Source organism: Triplophysa rosa, linkage group LG16 (assembly GCF_024868665.1).
Source record: "Triplophysa rosa linkage group LG16, Trosa_1v2, whole genome shotgun sequence".
Lineage (NCBI taxonomy): Eukaryota > Metazoa > Chordata > Actinopteri > Cypriniformes > Nemacheilidae > Triplophysa > Triplophysa rosa.
The window spans coordinates 19,350,833-19,370,984 of record NC_079905.1 but is presented as its reverse complement, the minus strand read 5'-3'; the positions used below and the strand labels follow the sequence as shown (position 1 = coordinate 19,370,984).

Here is a 20,152-nt window from a genome sequence, read left to right as displayed (position 1 = left end):
CCCCCCAACCACGCCATTTGCGGACGTGATCCAGTCTCTCGCCGGTCTTCACCGTGAACACCACCAACCGCTGCTGAGCCTCCGGGATGACCAAGAATGACGCTTCCAAGCAGGAAGACAGCGAGGCGTTCCGGAGCTGACTAAGTCGGGAAGGAGCCGTGAGGGAGCCATCGGCCGCACCCCCAGCCGCTGGCCTCCCCCTCCACAAGATGGGAGCTCAGGACGACCCAGAGGCGTTCCTTGAGATGTTCGAGAGGTCCGCGGAGATTGCAGGCTGGCCGCTGGACGTCTGGTCAGCACGGCTTATCCCCCTATTAACGGGGGAGGCCCAGCTGCGTCCCAGCTCCGTCAGCGGTTCCGCTCACTCAAGCTTGGGGAGTGCGGCCAGCCATTCGCGATGGCCCAACAGCTCCGGGACGCATGCCGCAAATGGCTGATGGCCAACGGAAGCAATGTCGCTGAGTCAGGCCATCCAGTTGGCGGAGGACCAGATGGTGGCGTGCCCCGGGGTCGGCTTACCCCGACCATCTACCTCTCTCTCTCTCCCTGTGTCTTTCCCCTCTTTCCCCAAACCTATCCCCTTTCCCAGGACCCAAACGGGCCTCGTCCCCAGGCCAGCGCCCCGGACCCTGGAGCCAGCAGGATTGTCCAGACCATTCCAACGAGGAGCGGGCCGATACAGCGGGGCGGCCGGACCGTCCATCACTCCAGCCTTTCCTCACCAATCCACTGACCTACTTCCTGCCGCTAGGGCGGCGGAGAAGCCTGGGCCGATCTGTTGCGGTGCGGGGAGCCGGGTCACACGATCGACCGCTGCCACGTAATGGAGGTTGGTACGGTGATCCGGATCCCCGACACTCCACAGATTGCCCCCGATTCAGCCGGCCTGTATCAAATACCTGTGAGTATAAACGGGAATACGTATCAGGCCTTGGTGGATTCAGGGTGCAACCAGACCTCAATCCACCAACGTCTGATTCAATCCGTGGCAGAGGATAAGAGCCGCATGGTTAAGGTACGGTGCGTGCAAGGGGACGTGGTGCACTACCCCTTAGTGTCGCTGCCAATCCAATTTCGGGGACAAAAGCATAGCGTAGAGGTGGCGGTTAATCCGCGGGGACCAGACTTGGGGGAACGGCGCGTCGTAGAGAGTCAGCAGCTTTCTCGGTGCGACGATTTCCCCCTAGAGCAGTCCCGCGATGACTCCCTCAAACATGCGTTTGAGCAGGTCCGTTCCATCGACAGCCAGCTTCTCCACCCTGCGCAGCCGCTCACCTATCCCTATTTTGCCATTTTAAAGGACCGGTTGTATCGAGTGACCTAAAACACTCAAACAAAAAAAGATACAACCCAGTTGGTGGTACCGAAGAGCCGTCGGGAAATGCTTTTCCAGGCGGCTCACTGTAATTCAATGGCCGGACACTTAGGGCAAACGGCAACAGTAAACCATCTAATGGCCCGATTCTTTTGGCCGGGCATTCATGAGAACGTGCGCAGGTGGTGCGCGTCTTGTCCTGAATGTCAGATGGTAAACCCACCGGCCACCCCAAAAGCACCATTGTGCCCTCTTCTGCTGGTTCAGGTCCCCTTCGAAAGAATTGGCATGGACCTGATCGGGCCATTAGAACGGTCAGCACGAGGGCATCATTTCTGCAAAAAGTGTTGCAGACACCCTGTTTTGAATCGTTTCTAGGGCTGCAAATAACGATTATTTTAATTGTCGACTAATCTACCGATTATTTTTTCGATTAGTCGACTAATCTATTATTTTTTTTATTAGTCTAATAAAGATTTTTTGGATTACCTTATTAATCCTTTGGCAAACTTTGCAAATAAACAATAAGTTCTACTATTTTCTTCAAATCATACTTTTTACTCCACTACATCTTATAAATAAATATTGTTGTTTTAACATTTTAATCCGTGTTTACATTAAAATCACTATCTTCTTTTAATTAAGTAGTTTTAATTTTAAAAGTAAAAAAGACTGATTTTTTATGTACTTACTGTATTAAAGGTAAAAAAATGAAATAAACTTAGCTCTGTATACTGTGGTAGGCTATATGAGACCAGTTTTTTATTGCACTTATGATTTTTGTTGTCCTTATGTTGTTCCAATTGCTTCCATTGTTTCCCTCATCTGTAGGTCGCTTTGGATAAAAGCGTCTGCTAAATGACTAAATGTAAATGTAAAAACATAAAAAAAATGTGTTTATGAAATACTAGAGCATGATATACAGGTGCTGGTCTAATTTTGACCAACTTTATGGAGATGCAGATTTCATTTTCGAACAGGACTTGGCACCTGCACACAGTGCCAAAGCTACCAGTACCTGGTTTAAGGACCATGGTATCCCTGTTCTTAATTGGCCAGCAAACTCGCTTGACCTTAACCCCATAGATTTTCTTTTCGTTTCCCAGCCACCCCGCCTCCTTTCTTCCTACCCCTACGAACTGAGTTACACTTACATTTATACAAAACTATGATCCAACCGGTGTTTCGGTTTACTCCATAGGATTATAATGTAACATAGACGCTAGCAGCTTCAAAAATGAAGTCATATGTGAACACAGCCTTTTGGCAGTGCGATAAATCCTAATGTACTGCACACTACTTTACAGCCTCTAAAAACCACTACAGCAAAAAAGGTAACCGGGGTACAGCGGTTCGTGTTTGATGATGAAAATATCATTCCTACCCATGTCCAGAGGGGGCGATGAAGTAGAGACAGCAGTGTACTCTGCTGTCGGGCATCTGGCGTCTGTTGACACGTGACTCTGCGTTGAGGTAATCCTCAAACTTGCTGTCTATGTGATCGGTGACAGGCTGCCAGCTGTGGAACGCATACCCGACATTGAGTGTCAAGAACACGTAAGAGCAACTACAACATAAATAACTACAGCCCATCATTTATCAATGCTAACGTGAGAACGCTACAGGCACAGCAGCACTTCTTACCAGTTACTGTTATCCACAGCATCTCCAAACCCTGGTGTGTCCACGATGGTAAGTAACAGCTGAACTCCGCCCTCCTTTATCAGCACCTTGGACTGCTCAACCTGGGGAAGCATGGCGACACATGCCAAGTCACATGACCGAAAACAAATGCAAACACAGTATGCTTAAATGAGCGTTGAAAACAATTATGGCCTGTTCACACCAAATCACATGGTAGCTTTGTAGTCATTTATCATATACTTATAGCCATGGACCAACAGTATCATCAGCTTAACATGTTTCTTGCAAGTACTAGACATAAGATATTAAAGCTAAAATCTTTTGATTGACAAATCTCTTCTACTTCGGAAAAAAATGGATCATTGCAGTAGATAGTTGGTGCTAAAAATTTAGACTTCAGATCAACTGAGAAATTAACATGGAGCATAAGCAAAGCAAAAACAAGCACTAAGGTACTTTAAAAATAGCAAACAAACTTTGGCTGAGCATCTATGCCATTTATTCAGCTCTTCTATAATACAAAACCGTGACATCACATTAAAGACGTTTAAAAAAGCTCTTGTGGGTAACCTGAGCTAAAACAAATCACAGCTTTAAACTGCAGAGTTGTATGCCCATGGTCCGAGTCTGTGGTTTCTGTGTTTGGGTTGTTCCGAGCTGCATTTTACGATTTCCTTCTAAACATTCCTCAATGTTCTCAGACAGACACTGCTAACTAGGCAAGACATTCATTTTATAAAGCACGAACCCAAAAAAGAAACCTGGTTAGCATCTTATCACAAACAGATGGGATGGAGAATCAATGCTGAGTCTGAACTGTTGCTCTTCTTAGGGACGATTCACATTTCGTGTCTTTTGCACGTGCAAGTTCGTTATTGTAAATGTAGACACGTGGCAGGCACTCGCAAATAGGGAGCGACGCGGTCGCAACGTGTATACGGTGCTGCGGGCACATTTTTCTAGGCACGCCGGCACCACATCGACATGGAAATAGTTCAACTTTACAGTGTGCAGCGCATGCACCAGGGGTCATTTGAGTAGAGGCAGCGGTGCGGCTCGCGTTTACCGTGCGGTTTTAGATGCGAAATGTGGATAGCTGCTTAGTTATCAGTTCAGACAGTGTGCATGTTTAAAAATATGACTTAATCCTGATGCAGAACAAGCTGATGTTCATTTGTGTCATTCATTTCATTCCAAATCCTGCTGACTTTCTGCTGTGAAAAACAGATGAAGATGGTTTGCAGAAGGATGTAAATAAAATGTACGATATAGCGGAGAAGATTTGTGTCTGTATTACATTTATACTGTTATCCTTTCAGCAATCTGACAGTAGATTTTTTTTACTAAAATAAACAATCCTTAACAGTAAATACTAATAATAATGGGACAAAGATGGCGCCAGTGTGTCTGGCCTGCCGTCTGTCACTGCCTGTGCTGTGTGTGTTTGTGCTGTTCGTTTCGCTCTTTGCTCTAGATGTCAACTCTTTACTGGTGTACGATCGCCAAACACTGCTAGATCTTCGATTTTTCGCCAAAAATGTAGTAAGATGGGAGGATGGTGGATTTTTAAAAATTATTTTATTTGCTTTTAAAGACCTAAATGGTCTTGCACCGCCCTACCTCTCTGAGCTTCTACACTCATATGTACCCACCCATATGTACACACCCGCTCTCTCAGGTCAGATGATCAGCTGCTCCTGAGTGTGCCTAAAACTAAGCAGAAGCTCAGAGGGGACCATGCTTTTGCTGTGTCGGCTCCTAAATTATGGAATGCTCTGCACGTTAAACAGGCCTCTTTGTCTATTTTTAAATCCCGTCTTAAAACCCATCTCTTCGCTGTGGCCTTTGACACCTAGTAAGACGTTGACTTTAATTACTCTTATTACATATATTTTTTTCTCGTTTTTTGATTGCTTATTATTGCCTGGTTATTATTTTACTCATGTTTTTGTTGTCTTTTACATTTTATTGTTGTATTATATATGTAGTTGTGCACCTCGTGTGAGCTGTTATGTCTTTATTATGATGTCTTATTTATTTTTCTGTACAGCGCTTTGGTCAGCTTTGGTTGTTTGAAAGTGCTTAACAAATAAAGTTGGATTGGAAATACTGTAACAGCAATGAGTTCTATAGTGGAGAAGATCTGTGTCTGTATTACATTTATACTGTCATCCTTTCAAGCAATCTGACAGTAGATTTTTTTTACTGAAATAAACAATCCATAACAGTACAATAACAGCATTGAGTTCTATAGTAAGGAAGAAAATAACATTTTTTATGGCTGAACGATTAATAGGGCCTTCGCGACAATACCACAATATGATAAAACTAGATTTTTCTTTCTCCAGAACAACACATGCATTGTCAGATTTACACATGCACACTGTTTATGTGCACACACACGTTGTGCGTACTTCCTGCGGACATGCAATTATAGTAACTGAAAAAACACAGCTAATGTAAATTTAGTCTGATGACAATTCAAGGAGTATTACCAGTATATTTGTATTCACAGAATAGTAATTTAATGTTTTCATAATGTTAGCTGATATTTATACTGTATGTGTGCTGGCTGGGTCAAAATAAACTGAATAAACCTATTAAGTTCATTGTTGAAATGAGTGTTTTATTGGGGTGGTGTTTTAGGCTATTATTCTGAAAAGTGTCAGAAAAGTATGCAGGTGACTTCCTCTTTAGCAACACTGCATTTGATGTAAAGAGAACGTTTTCTTAAAAACGAAGCTATGTTAATATAAACATATAATATAAACAGTGTTTGAAACACTGAATCTTTCAAATAATCAAGGTCATTTTAATATTCTTCACCATGATTCAGTCAACAGTCTTGGCAGGTAAAAAAAACCCTGATACTGAACTGCAAATAATCACAAATTAAAATGCATATATTGGTAAAAATAACAAAATCATTTAGCCGTAATTGGTTTGCAGGGTGAGTAAAAGACAAAATTTACATTTCACAAAATACCCCTACATAACACTACTCTCCCTCAGAAATCATAAAAGTAGGCCTAACCCAAGAAAGAAAAATGAGTCCACGTCACTACAGTTCTTCCCTTTCACATGAGGCTTTGTTTTCAAAACCATTAGCACTAGCCTAGAGGGGGTCACGGCATGTCACAGGGATGTTTTAGAAACATGAACGGGATGATGTGTGAAGAGTATGTGCGGCCAAGCACAGATCTGTCATTCAGCAAATTACGGCTTTAAAAACATGGAGAGGTCGTACAAAAAAAAGCAACAACAAAAAAATTCCAAAAAGAATATTTAAAGGCACAAAGAGAAAATACTAGGGCTGCAACTAACGATTATTTTGATAATCGATTAGTTGGACGATCATTTTTTCGATTAATCGGATATTGCTTATGATCAAGTAAATCAGATATGGGAAAAGTATACACAACTGAACTCATTAGCCTTCTCCCAAAATGTTGTGAATGTCTCCATAATTAACACACCTGGTGAGTTGATTCAGGTGTGTCATATTAGAAGCAACTGACAATAGTCTCTCCCAAACGTGGGAGCGAGGGGTGGGTCGGCCAAGGAAATCATTTTTTGTGCCATGAAAAGTGAGATATTTGTCATTCAAATGTAGTGAAGTACAGTAAAAAGTAAACAGAAAAAGTAATACTTAAGTACAAATACTCAAAAAGTGTACTTAAGTACAGTTCTCAAGTAAATGTATTTCGTTACCCACCTCTGAACTAAATAAACCACCAAATCAGGGTATTTAGCCTAATATGTACTTTGCAAAGTGCAAACGCCACAAATTGGGTTTTACTAATATAATCTTTAATTTTGTCATTTAAACACCTCTCCCTTTAAACTTTAAAACTGCGCAGCTTGAAGAGATGCATGCAAAACACGTCTGACTTTAAATCTGCGCACCTCGCGCTGCATGGAGAGACACATCTGACTATAAAACTGCGCAACTTGTGCCGCTCGGAGAGACGCAACCACAGAGATACACGTCTGACTTTAAAACTGCATACCTCGCGCAGCACGGAGAGAGACGTGTGACTTTAAAACTGTGCACCTCGCGCTGCACGAAGAGACACGCGTGACTTTAAAACTGCGCACCTCGCGCTGCACTGAGAGACACGTGTGACTTTAAAACTGCGCACCTCGCGCTGCAATTAGAGACACGTGTGACTTTAAAACTGCGCACCTCGCGCTGCACTGAGAGACTTTAAAACTGCACACCTCGAGCTGCACTGAGAGACAAGTGTGACTTTAAAACTGCGCACCTCGCACTGCACTGAGAGACACGTGTGACTTTAAAACTGTGCACCTCGCGCAGCACGGAGTGACGCATCCACGGAGAGACACGTCTGACTTCAAAACCGCGCAGCTCATGCTGCACGGAGAGACACATATAAAATGCTAATTTTAAAAGGGAAGAAGACGCCGTGCTTGATTTATAACTGATTGACGTCAAGTGACGTCACAGACCAACTAATCGATAATGAAATTCGTTGACAACGAATTTCATTATCGATTATTATCGATTAGTTGTTGCAGCCCTAGAAAATACTAGATGATGCTTTGCCTCTGGAATGCAAACAGAATTTTTCCAAGCAAGAGTGACGACGCCTGCTGCCTCACACCTGTTGCTGGGCGTGTGCGAGAGTTTCCAGGGTGTTTTACTGCCTGTGTTGAGCAGGTGACCCCAGATCCATCAAACTGCACCATTCTTGTGAGCATTCCACTAATGCCCTCCTGTGGCCACTGATCCCTTGTGTCCTATCACCTCCATCACACATCACTCATCATTTTACTGACCTCTGACCTACAGGTAAAAGTGTACATACCCGCTCACCCAATCAGATTCGACTTATTGGATAAACAAGCTTGTCAAATGATAATAGACCACTTTGCAAGATGTAAACACGGGTACAGCAGCACTTCTTGTTTCAATTTTATTTATCTTACACATAGAATTCAATCTTAAAGATATTGATTTAACATTTTGTTTCGGTTATAAATGTTCTAATCTGTAGTTATTTTTAGTTTGTACTGTAACACATATGTGTGCTATCAGATGAAGGCTGGACGTCTTAAAGGGCACGTATTGTGCAAAATTCACATTTTATAAAACATTAATACGTGTCCACAGTGTCTGTAAACAAGCAGTCTAAACAGTTAAAAATGTGCTCACTCCTTTTTTAATAATTTGCGTAATTCAAAAACCCTGTTGGTAAAAGCAAAGATTTTAATTCTGCCGTTAATGTCGTCACTCAACGGCAAAGCCCACCCAGCAGTGGTGACATATTTGCTTAGACACAGTCCCATGTGGGAAGTACAACAGATCGTCACTGGAGCTACACAATGTCTGCGCCATGGAGGGCACTACAGTTGTTCTGTATTAGGATGTACCGACCAGAATAACTGTCTCCATAGACTCCCGCAAGCTGAGTTACAGAGAACAGCATGGTTAAATTTCATTTATGAAGGCAATGTCCCGCTGAGAATCGGTAAAGTATTTCACGTTTCCGCCAATCATTTCACACTGGACTGCTTCACGAATGAGGGCCAGTACAACGCTGGACTTTCAACGAGGTTGCTACAGAAACCGAGAGCAATACCAACACTTCGTGCCCAGTCCTCATATCCAACAGAAGCAGTAACGTTAAGTATCGCACCTCATATTGTTGCTGATTAGTCTTTCAAAATTGCCACTCTTAATGGGCTTGTTATCGCGCTATATTGGTAATGTTGCTAACAATAGAAGTACAGCGTCTAACTGTATTTATTGACGCTGCCCTCACATGCTGTCGGGCTTATCGTAAACAATACGTTAAGTAAGTGTGACAGTACATGATAGAACAACGTTGAAAGCATAGTATAACTGTAGTAACGCTAAACTATACCTGCTCGACCTCCATGCAGCATTAATTCTCTGGCTCTGTAGCCATTTTACTGCAATTCCCACACGAGCACCTGCACAGCGATTTATACATTATCATGACGGACCATGCTAATGCTTATCGATCACTTGAAGAATGTTAATTTCACAATAACTGCAAAATAACCATTAACCATTCGGAAACGTCCTGTTCAATTCTTAAGGATGTCACTTCTTGTGTCTCTCCATCAGTGTCAGACTCCGGTTCGTACATATAGGGCTGAACACCACTAACAATCGGTGCATTTTTACACACACTCAAAAACGGGCAACTTCAACATGCTATAATAAATTATCCGCTGGGTATTTTGAGCTAAAACTTCACATACACACTCTGGGGACACCAGAGACTTATTTCACATCTAGTAAACCATTCGAACAACCTCTCCTTTAAAACATTTCCACTGTGTCTCTGGAAGTACTGACACTGAAATAGGCACCAACAGAAGTTCACCACAGAACATTTGGGGTGAGGTTTGAATTGACAATAAAACACAGTAGCTTAAATGGGTGAGTGGAAAGACAGACAGCACTTTAAGTGTGATTTATTGTTCGCCAGCAGCCTGCAAAACGGCCCAAACGAGACACCTTGCCCCACTTACAAAACCATAAACCCTTCTCTAACTTCCTCTGTCTGCACAGACCACACCGGTTTCCATTAGACACATCCCACTTCATTTCATCACAACCTTCTGTCACTCTGAACTACAGCTATATGCAATACAAACCACAATATATTAGCTAAACCTCTCTTTGCATTTCCACTAAAGCAAGTAAATTCAAGCAGATGAGTTGATTCACTGAACACTGCAGCGTTGCTTGCAGTTGCTGCTAAAATTGTGTGCAACTGTCAATGTTGCCATGACCAAATACCCAGAACTTAAGGTGACGTACAGACTCAGAGAGTTCACTGACCGGCTGATTCATATATGTATACAAAAATAAAGCCAATGCTAAATGGCTGTTCCAGTGTCACTGTTTAGATGCTACACACCTTTCGAAAGAGTTTCTGGACTAGTTTATAACAAGTAGCAGGCGGCTACAGCGAGACCTCGATTTGACAACGTTCGCTAAATTTATAGCACTAAATCTTGTAAAATATATTCAAGAACAGTATACTCTATAAATATATTTTCCGTATATGCTGCAGTGTCCTGTTATACACTGCCAATTTCCCTGAGCACTAAAGTAAATATCAAAGCAGAAGCTGTGGTCCTGAATTCAGTTCTGAATTGCCCCTGCACATCATTCTGAAAAGGGTTTACTTCCCTAAGAACAGTAACATTCCCCTACATACAATTTGCCTACATGACTCATTTTGGGCTTGATATTTTAGTTTATGTAATGACCGCACATGCACCGTTTCTTGCACTGTGGCAAAAAAAAACCATTCAGCGAAGCTTTCACTGTCTTATGTACAAATAGCTCCTAGTTATTGCCATTTTCTGTCTTTTCTGTGAAAATAAGTCACCTGCCTGGTGCATTTGACGTGTTTCCATTACAGTAAGTGCAGGTGGTAAACTGAATTTATGTTATGCATTACTGGATCTGTCTAGTTCCTTTAGCAGATCAGATGTGAAATGTCACAAACATTTATTTTACAAAACAGTTATCTTTATAGTTATCGCTCTTATATAAGATACGACTTTCCTATGATATGGAAGCGCAGAACTGAGCATGCAGTGACATGCTAACAATGGAGCGCCGCTGTTATCCGGCTATGCTGAGAAACCAGAAAGACAGACTCCGGCCCGCTTAGTGATGAGTGAGGCCACAAGCTGGAGGCAACAAGTAAAAAACATTTGGCATCACGCTCCGACAGTAAATATGCGATGCTGTAACAACTATATGACACAAGCCATTGTACTTTTTTTTATGCGTTTGCAGATGCTTTTATCCAAGGCAACGTACAGTGCATTCAAGCTATACAGTTTATCAGTGTGTGTTTTTCCTAGGAAATAAACCTATAACCTTTTGTGCTGTCCACTTCCAGCTGTGTTTTAATTATGGATTTGCAAAAACTGCGTCTGTTCATTCATATGAAGTTGACAATGTTTAGGAAAGGAAAAGAATGATCGTAAATAACCGCATGTGTGCGATATTCACAGTGCCATGTCATAACCTGCCTTTGCCATGAAACCGCAATACTAGCACAGTCAATGGTACTTCCGCATAACACTTCCTGTGTATGATTTTTATCACACCTCTGAAAGCTGCCCTTCTACAAAATTGCCAGCATGAAACAACATTCGCCAGAGTAACTCAAAGCAGCTGGAGTCATACTATGAGATGTTAAAATTATACAAAAGAGGGTTTCAGACGAGTATAAACATTCAAGGTAATCTTAAAGGGATAGTTCACCCAAAAAAGAAAATTCTGTCATCATTTACTCACCCTTATATTGTTCCAAACCGAACAGATCTCATTCCCCATTGACTCCCATACTGACATTCTTCCAAATATCTTACTATGTGTTTAGCAGAACAAAGAAATTTATACAGGTTTGGAACAATCTGAGGGCAGAATTTTCATTTTTGGGTGAACTATACCTTTAACTATAGAAATTAAGTCTTTTCCATGATTTTCTCCACAACTTTTCCTGGGCTGCAAGAACTTCAGAATTACTTTTATTTACAGTCTTTCATCGTATTTCAGCTTCCCAGAAAAAAGCTAATAAATCTACTGCATTAGTTTGCTACCCATTTCTGGTTTACAAATACAATGCACAATGGTATTTAGACTAGTTTAAACCAGTTTGGCTTGTCATTGTTTTTGTAAAACACCAAAATGTTTATGTTGGACTGATGCAGTGGGATAGTGGGACAGCTGTAGTTAATTTATTTCCATTTTAAGATGACTGTTGTTTCAGGGCAGTCGCTGCGAGAACAAATGCAAAGAGCAGCATGGAAGGTGTGAGAGATTAAGTAATGTGGGGGGTGTGAGCGCCGTACCTTCTGTCCTGTAAATAATTCCACATCAATGACATCATGATCATTAAACCACGCCAATATAATCACTACTCAAGTGCCATTCAACACCACACAAACTTTCCTATGAACATTTCAACATGCATTATAATTGTAGAAAATTCCAACTTTTCCATCAACACTGGTTCAAGACACACCCATCTACAAACAGCTCAGAGACTGGCATGGCTTTCCTTACCTGACACACTGAATGGAGGCGAGAGGATGGGTTGTCAGAAAATGGTCTGCAAATGTATGTGGGAAACTGCAGCCAAGCAACTTAAGAGTCTCTGTGGACCAGACTGATTATGAACTTGGTTTCAAAAGCTCCAAAACTGCATCTATTCTTCATATAAATAACCGGTGGGATAATAAATGTCTTCTGAGTTGACATGATACGTTTGTGAGAGAAAATAATTAATATATTAAGCTTATTATATTATATCAGATACATGATGGCAAAAATGCATTTGACACTAAGCTAGGATTTTCGAGAATACTTAATATAACTCAAAACTGTGTTCGGTTGAAGAAGGGAAAGTCATATACAACTAGTATGGCATGGGGGGGGAATTATTGAGTAAATTTCATTTTTGGGTTCACTTTTCCTTTAATATTATGTCCTCCACATGTATTTTGGTTACCTCAACAGTAAAGACACCAGGGAAATTCTTACTTTCCTTAAGGACTACAAAAATCTTTAAGAACAAAAATTGCACAGATGAATCATGCCAATAAGAGCAGGAACATTTATTATGGAAGTAAAAAAGATCAAATCTATATTCATGCACTTAAATCTTATGATCAAGTGCTTGGCACAAGGTTAAACTGCTGGGAGCTCACACAACAAACCGCAGGACAGTGCCAAGATCAAAGGTTTTAGTGAACATGTTTCATCAAACTGAAGAGAAAACGTGGTGAAGTCAGTGCCTCTGAATTCTCTATTGAAACGTCAAAAGATGAAGCAGGTCAGATGATCAAGACACATGAGAAGATGATGACTCTTCAGCCTCACAGCTCCAGCTTTTCTCTGCTCTTGGGCTGGCTGCGTCAGCGGTGTGCGAGTTATTACTTCATCTTGCTCTGGTATACATGGATATCACATTGCAACTTTTGTAATGTAACACTAACTTGGGGCGATTAATAAATACTATTTCAAATTTTAAAAATTTAATTATTTATATGTATTATTATTTATTTATTTTAATTATATAATTTTTTATGTAGTTTATTTCAGGAAAAATTTAATGAATTCATGTTTGCAGTTACAGAAGACAAAATGAGTCTGAAACACCACTTGTAACAAGATTCAAAAGTCAATATATTTAGAAGCGGTAGGAATTCTTTGGATCCTCACGATTCGATTCAGAATCTATTCTTAGGTTCACGATGCTTTTCTAAATCGACTCTTGACGTACTAATTAGCATATTTGTGACATGACACATTTGCGCACAGACTACTGGTACTTTTCCTTCTAGACCCTGAACTGTCGCGTACTGTATCTTTAAAGCGACAACGAGCAACTTTTTGACCTTAAAATAATGTCTCTAAAATTATTTAAGTGGTAGGTCAACTTTTAACTGGACGAATTTGACTGCCGTTGCTACCTAAGCAGCCTCCTATCGGCTGAAATTACACTTGTAACTTTAGTGTTCGGGCCGGTACAAGCCCCGCCTATCCCCTGCTTTATGGCATACGTCACGTTTTACTCGTAGCCTGGGAGAAGTTAGCCAACAGCAGAGCTAAGTAAGACGAAATGAACCAAAACATCACCATGGCCAAAAAGCCAAAACAGCCAAAAAACCAAAGAGGGTTTTGTTGGAGGTAGCAAAGAAAAAAAAGCGAGAGAGTGATCGGACACGAGGCCAGTCACGAATCAATATCGGACGGGCTTACACTCGGTGGCGCGAGCAGCAAGAGGCAAGGTTGCAAAACGGATGGAGACCTAGCGGTCCTGCTCCTGGATTTGTAAGTGTTATTTGTACCTTTTTTGTTACTGTCCTGTACTTTTGAACGTATTTGTTATTAGTCTGTGTCATTGGCACACCACCGGTTCACACTAGCTTAGAGATAATATATGGTTGCCGGTGTTGATAGCTAGCATGTTGTCGTGTCTTGTCATGAATGTGTGTAGTGCTTGTAAATGAAGACTAAAAAAACACAATAAACGTGTTGTGGTAAAAAGTAGCAGATTCTTTTGGTCAGACCAGTTAACCACGTAAATGTTGAACAGTTCAGTCGTTGAGTAGGTTAATGTGTTCATTATATATATATACTGTACATGCTATGCGCTGTTTTCATAGCATATCTAGGTCCGCCGGGTCCGTCGGCTTTGTAAACAAACTCACGCGTATTGAGCTGCCAGCGTGAAATCTTTGCGACAGTTTTTACAACACTGTAAACAGACAATTCCGCTTATCAACCACGTGGGGCAATAGTGAGCAGAAGTTGCTCGTTGCCGCTTTAAGTAACTAAGTACCTAATAAAGCTGTTCTCATTTACATATTTTCTGTTTCTGTTATCAGACATTAAAAAATATATAAAATAGTTAATAAATAGTAATAATACTCAACTCAACTCAACTTTATTTATAAAGCGCTTTTACAATTTTCATTGTTACAAAGCAGCTGTACATGAGACATATTGACTATAAGCAAAATAATTAAAGTTGTACCTGCAAAAACAAGAAAAGGTTGAAAACACAGAAGACAGACATACCCACATTCAAAACACTCCACACACACAATATGCACACGTACTAACACACATAGACATAGAGACACACACACACACACACAACAGAGGACAGAGAGTATTACCACTGACACGGACGCCTGAGAGCGTAATGCACGTGAAGGACTGTAATACAAAGGAAGTTCATCAGTACTGAGGAGCTAAACCATGTAAGGCTTTATAGGTAATAAGCAAGATTTTAAAGTTAAGCGATGCTTATAGGTAACCAGTGCAAGGTTGACAGAACGCTAATATGTCATACTTTTTTGTACGTGTTAGAACTCGAGCTGCCCGTTTTTGACCATTGGAGTTTTTGTAATAAGCCTGCAGGGCAACCACCTAAAGTGCATTACAGTAATCTAGTCTTGATGTCATGAATGCATGAATTAATTTCTTGCATCTGAAGTGAAGCATATGACGTAGTTTAGATATATTCTTAAAATGGAAAAAGCAATTTTACAGGTGTTGGGACTGGCTCTCAAATGACAGATTACTATCGAATAAAACGCCAAGTTCTTTGCTGACAGAGGGTTTTATGGAACATCCGTCAATAGTTAAACAGTATTCTTGGTTGTTACTATGTGGTTTTCGGTCCAATAAGTAACACTTCGTTTTGTTCAGTTCAGTATAAAAAGTTGTTACTCATCCAGTTTTTTATATCGATATGCATTCCATTATTCGATTGAACTGCTGTGTTTCATGAAGCTTCGAGGAAATTAAAGTTGAGTATCATCAGCATAACAGTGAAAGCTAACTCCGTGTCGCTTTATTATATCTCTCAGTAAGGTAGCATGTATAATGCGAAGAGCAGAGGCCCTAAGACTGAGCCCTGTGGTACACCGACTGGACTTGCGATTTGCGTGACACCTCATTGTTTATTGCTACAAATTGAAACAGGCTGCGATAAATAAATTAAACCATTTCAAAGCTATTCCCTTAATGCCGACATAATTTCGAGTCTATGTAGGAGTGTGCTGTGGTCAATGGTATCGAATGCAGCACTAAGGTCTAGCAGCACCAATAACGAGATACAACCTCGGTCAGACGCCAATAGCAGATCATTTGTAACTCTGATCAAAGCAGTCTCTTACTGTGACATTGCTCTAAATCCAGACTGGAATTCTTCATGATGTCATTCCTTTGGAGGAAGGAGCATAATTAGATTGAAACTACTTTTCCAGAACTTTAGATATGAAAGGTAGATTCGATATAGGCCTGTAGTTCCTTAGTTCTCTAGGGTCGAGTTGGGTTTTTTGACAAGGGGCCTTATAACAGCCACTTATATGCTTTAGGCACATGTCCTAATGTCAGAGATGAGTTAATAATACCAAGAAGAGGATCTATAATTTCTGGGGCATCTCTTTCAGTAGAATTGTAGGTATAGGGTCAGTATGCATGTTGTGATTAGATTGATCTAATAATTTTAGACAGCTCATCTTGATTCACGTATAAAATAATTGCAAATTTCTCACTTAAAGAGTACATTCTCGAAATCATAAAAAAACATTTCATGAAGTGTTTAATTTTGCCGTGTTTGAATGTAAGCAATTGCAAGTTGTAAATCCGAAGGTGAACGAAACTAACAGTTATATTAGCTTATAAAAAAGTGAAATACGACTCTTGAATCACGCGAACAAGCCATGACCTGTCCGAATCTTAACCACAATGTACCTACGTCACTAGAAAATCCCCGCCTAGCCTGACTGCGAAAGAACTTAACACTCTCAACTCCCCAAACACCTGTACTATCTCGTTCGTGACGTGCGTGGTGTACTATATACTATAATAACATCTGAAGATACGAACACCGTACACTGTATGCCGTGATAACTAACTGTTACAAGAGAAGTGTCTAAAACAGTCCTTTTTCTTACTGGCATCTGTATAAGGATTAAAGAATGATTCGTCAGACTCGGGCTCGAACTGGTAAGGTAAAATCGACGCCATCTCTCTCTATACACTGTTAATATCCAACCACCTGCAAACCGTAATACAGCAGTAATGATAGGCGGTCCATTTGCGACACATGCTGAACGCGTTTGACCAATCACAGCAGACTAGACCATTTGACCAATCACAGCAGACTAGACCATCTGACCAATCACAGCAGACTACACTATCTGACCAATCAGATCAGACTACGCTGGCGGAAAGGCGGAGATTACACAGATGAATCGCGGAACGAATCATTTGAGAGTCAGTCAAGAAGTAAGGTAATAAAAACTGCTTATTATTACGAAATAATAGTATTTTTACATCATGTATGTACATAAACTTGTTGTCGGACACTCCATAAACCAAAATAAGCCCTTAAAAATATTGAGGAATGTACAAACCCGATTCCAAAAAAGTTGGGACACTGTACAAATTGTGAATAAAAACAGAATGCAATGATGTGGAAGTTTCAAATTTCAATATTTTATTCAGAATACAACATAGATGACATATCAAATGTTTAAACTGAGAGAATGTATCATTTTAAGGGAAAAATAAGTTGATTTTAAATTTCATGGCATCAACACATCTCAAAAAAGTTGGGACAAGGCCATGTTTACCACTGTGTGGCATCCCCTCTTCTTTTTATAACAGTCTGCAAACGTCTGGGGACTGAGGAGACAAGTTGCTCAAGTTTAGGAATAGGAATGTTGTCCCATTCTTGTCTAATACAGGCTTCTAGTTGCTCGACTGTCTTAGGTCTTCTTTGTCGCATCTTCCTCTTTATGATGCGCCAAATGTTTTCTATGGGTGAAAGATCTGGACTGCAGGCTGGCCATTTCAGTACCCGGATCCTTCTTCTACGCAGCCATGATGTTGTAATTGATGCAGTATGTGGTCTGGCATTGTCATGTTGGAAAATGCAAGGTCTTCCCTGAAAGAGACGACGTCTGGATGGGAGCATATGTTGTTCTAGAACTTGGATATACCTTTCAGCATTGATGGTGCCTTTCCAGATGTGTAAGCTGCCCATGCCACACGCACTCTGCAACCCCATACCATCAGAGATGCAGGCTTCTGAACTGAGCGCTGATAACAACTTGGGTTGTCCTTGTCCTCTTTAGTCCGGATGACATGGCGTCCAGTTTTCCAAAAAGAACTTCAAATTTTGATTCGTCTGACCACAGAACAGTTTTCCACTTTGCCACAGTCCATTTTAAATGAGCCTTGGCCCAGAGAAAACGCCTGCGCTTCTGGATCATGTTTAGATATGGCTTCTTTTTTGACCTATAGAGTTTTAGCCGGCAACGGCGAATGGCACGGTGGATTGTGTTCACCGACAATGTTTTCTGGAAGTATTCCTGAGCCCATGTTGTGATTTCCCATTACAGTAGCATTCCTGTATGTGATGCAGTGCCGTCTAAGGGCCCGAAGATCACGGGCATCCAGTATGGTTTTCCGGCCTTGACCCTTACGCACAGAGATTGTTCCAGATTCTCTGAATCTTTGGATGATATTATGCACTGTAGATGATGATAACTTCAAACTCTTTGCAATTTTTCTCTGAGAAACTCCTTTCTGATATGCTCCACTATTTTTCGCCGCAGCATTGGGGGAATTGGTGATCCTCTGCCCATCTTGACTTCTGAGAGACACTGCCACTCTGAGAGGCTCTTTTTATACCCAATCATGTTGCCAATTGACCTAATAAGTTGCAAATTGGTCCTCCAGCTGTTCCTTATATGTACATTTAACTTTTCCGGCCTCTTATTGCTACCTGTCCCAACTTTTTTGGAATGTGTAGCTCTCATGAAATCCAAAATGAGCCAATATTTGGCATGACATTTCAAAATGTCTCACTTTCAACATTTGATATGTTATCTATATTCTATTGTGAATAAAATATAAGTTTATGAGATTCGTAAATTATTGTATTCCTTTTTTATTCACAATTTGTACAGTGTCCCAACTTTTTTGGAATCGGGTTTGTACATGAAAACATCTAAATGAAACCTGATTACAAGGGGTCAAGTTTTAAAGGCAGGTGTAGGCTAAATGACATTCTGAGTGCTTGTGGACCAGATCACATGAGACAGATATGAGCACCAGATGTAAAAGACAAAAAAAGCACACAAACCATTCCACAACTTCTTCTGACAATCGCACAAAGACGTCTAATTTAGCTCTCTTCTAAAGCGAGCCACCTGTAAGTTACGTCTATGTGATTCAGCGCCCGGTATAACTTTACTTGCTCTGCACATGTATATATTATTTCATCTAATATCTTGCGACTTCTATATTCGGAAAGTAGTGCATACAATTCAATCCAACTGCTCATGATGACAAATACTACAGGACAATCAGAAGTCCAATCAGAGCGAACATCACGATTATAATTCCTTAATGGTTAAATTTAGACCACACGTCGTTCAAATAAAACACCTAACAGAAGGTTATTACATCGCAGTTATATTCTACACTTAGTGATGACAAACAGAGAACGATCATTAGAAGTTTTTCTAGGGACTATTCCTGTGTATATCTCGATAAAATACCTAATCCATGCTGCTGGTACAAATACTCCTAATATGCTTTCTTCAAGTTGCGCAATCCATTTTTTCGGGAAACCAGCTATCTCTTAGAGCAAAGAACCTGAGTGTGCATCCATCTAACTACCAACGGATCCTGTGGGACGATCCTGCCAATTACTATACACAATCTTCTTTCAACTCAGCTGGCAACGAAAGCGCAACCTTCTATGTCACAATCCTAGAGAATCCCGTATAAACGCAGAAGGTGGAACTAAAATATCTACCCAGTCTAGAGTAACGAGAATGATCAAGCATCATCAACGTATAGCTTCTCATGGATGTTGAGCACAATTCGACACACATCCCCCTCCCTTTTAGACGAGGCCTCCGTGTTTATAATAAGGTAACTTGGGGACAGACATTCACTTAAAAGCAATAGAATCATACTGGTATTATAGCCATGTTTCTCGTCAAACAGCGCATGCTCTATTTTATGAATCTGTTAAATCAATCATCAGTTAGACAAAAAGTGCTTTATTAGAGAGAGATCTAATATTTAGCAATCCGAGTCGTAACAGTTGATTATCTGTATTTTGTTCATGTTTAGTTTGTTTAACGTTTATTAAATTACTTTCAAGAGGTTTACGCATTATTTTATGTTTGCTAATCCGGGGGACAGACACAGTCTCTATTTTGTGATGTTTGGGAGAACGGATTACTACATGTTGTACATTTTGTGTATTCTGCGACGTGAGACGGCAAGCAGACAGTTGGTTAAGCCATACTGTCTGCTCCCTCACCTGGGCCCCAGCGAGTCAAGTTTTAGCATTAGCATTAAGACTTTTTGCCATATTTCTAGACAGGATGGAAGTCCCAGCCCAGGAGGGATGGAGACCATCTCGTTTCAACAGGTCAGGTCTGCCCTCAAAACTCTTCCAGTTATTTATAAAAACTATATCATTCTGCAGGCACCACTCAGACAACCAGCCATTTAGTGATGATAATCTGCTATAAATCTCATCACCATGATAAGCAGTGAGGGGGCCAGAGAATATTACAGTGTCTGACATCATGCTTGCGAGCTCACACACCTCTTTAAATAGT

General features: G+C 40.8%; 1 protein-coding gene and 1 long non-coding RNA gene across 6 annotated transcripts in view; one reads left to right on the top strand and one right to left on the bottom strand.

Annotated features, from left to right (window-relative positions):
* Window positions 1–20,152, top strand: part of LOC130567537 (uncharacterized) — a 199,246-nt gene that overhangs the window by 40,454 nt on the left and 138,640 nt on the right. The gene's annotated exons all lie outside the window — the stretch shown is intronic.
* septin7a (septin 7a) overlaps window positions 1–20,152 on the bottom strand; it is a 60,289-nt gene that overhangs the window by 23,481 nt on the left and 16,656 nt on the right. For all 4 annotated transcript variants that reach the window (XM_057355717.1, XM_057355718.1, XM_057355714.1 and 1 more), the window contains exons 4-5: window positions 2,960–3,060; window positions 2,700–2,834 (exon numbers count right to left, since the gene is read on the bottom strand). In XM_057355717.1, coding sequence (XP_057211700.1) covers window positions 2,700–2,834; window positions 2,960–3,060 — 236 coding nt within the window. The remainder of the gene's footprint in view (window positions 1–2,699; window positions 2,835–2,959; window positions 3,061–20,152) is intronic.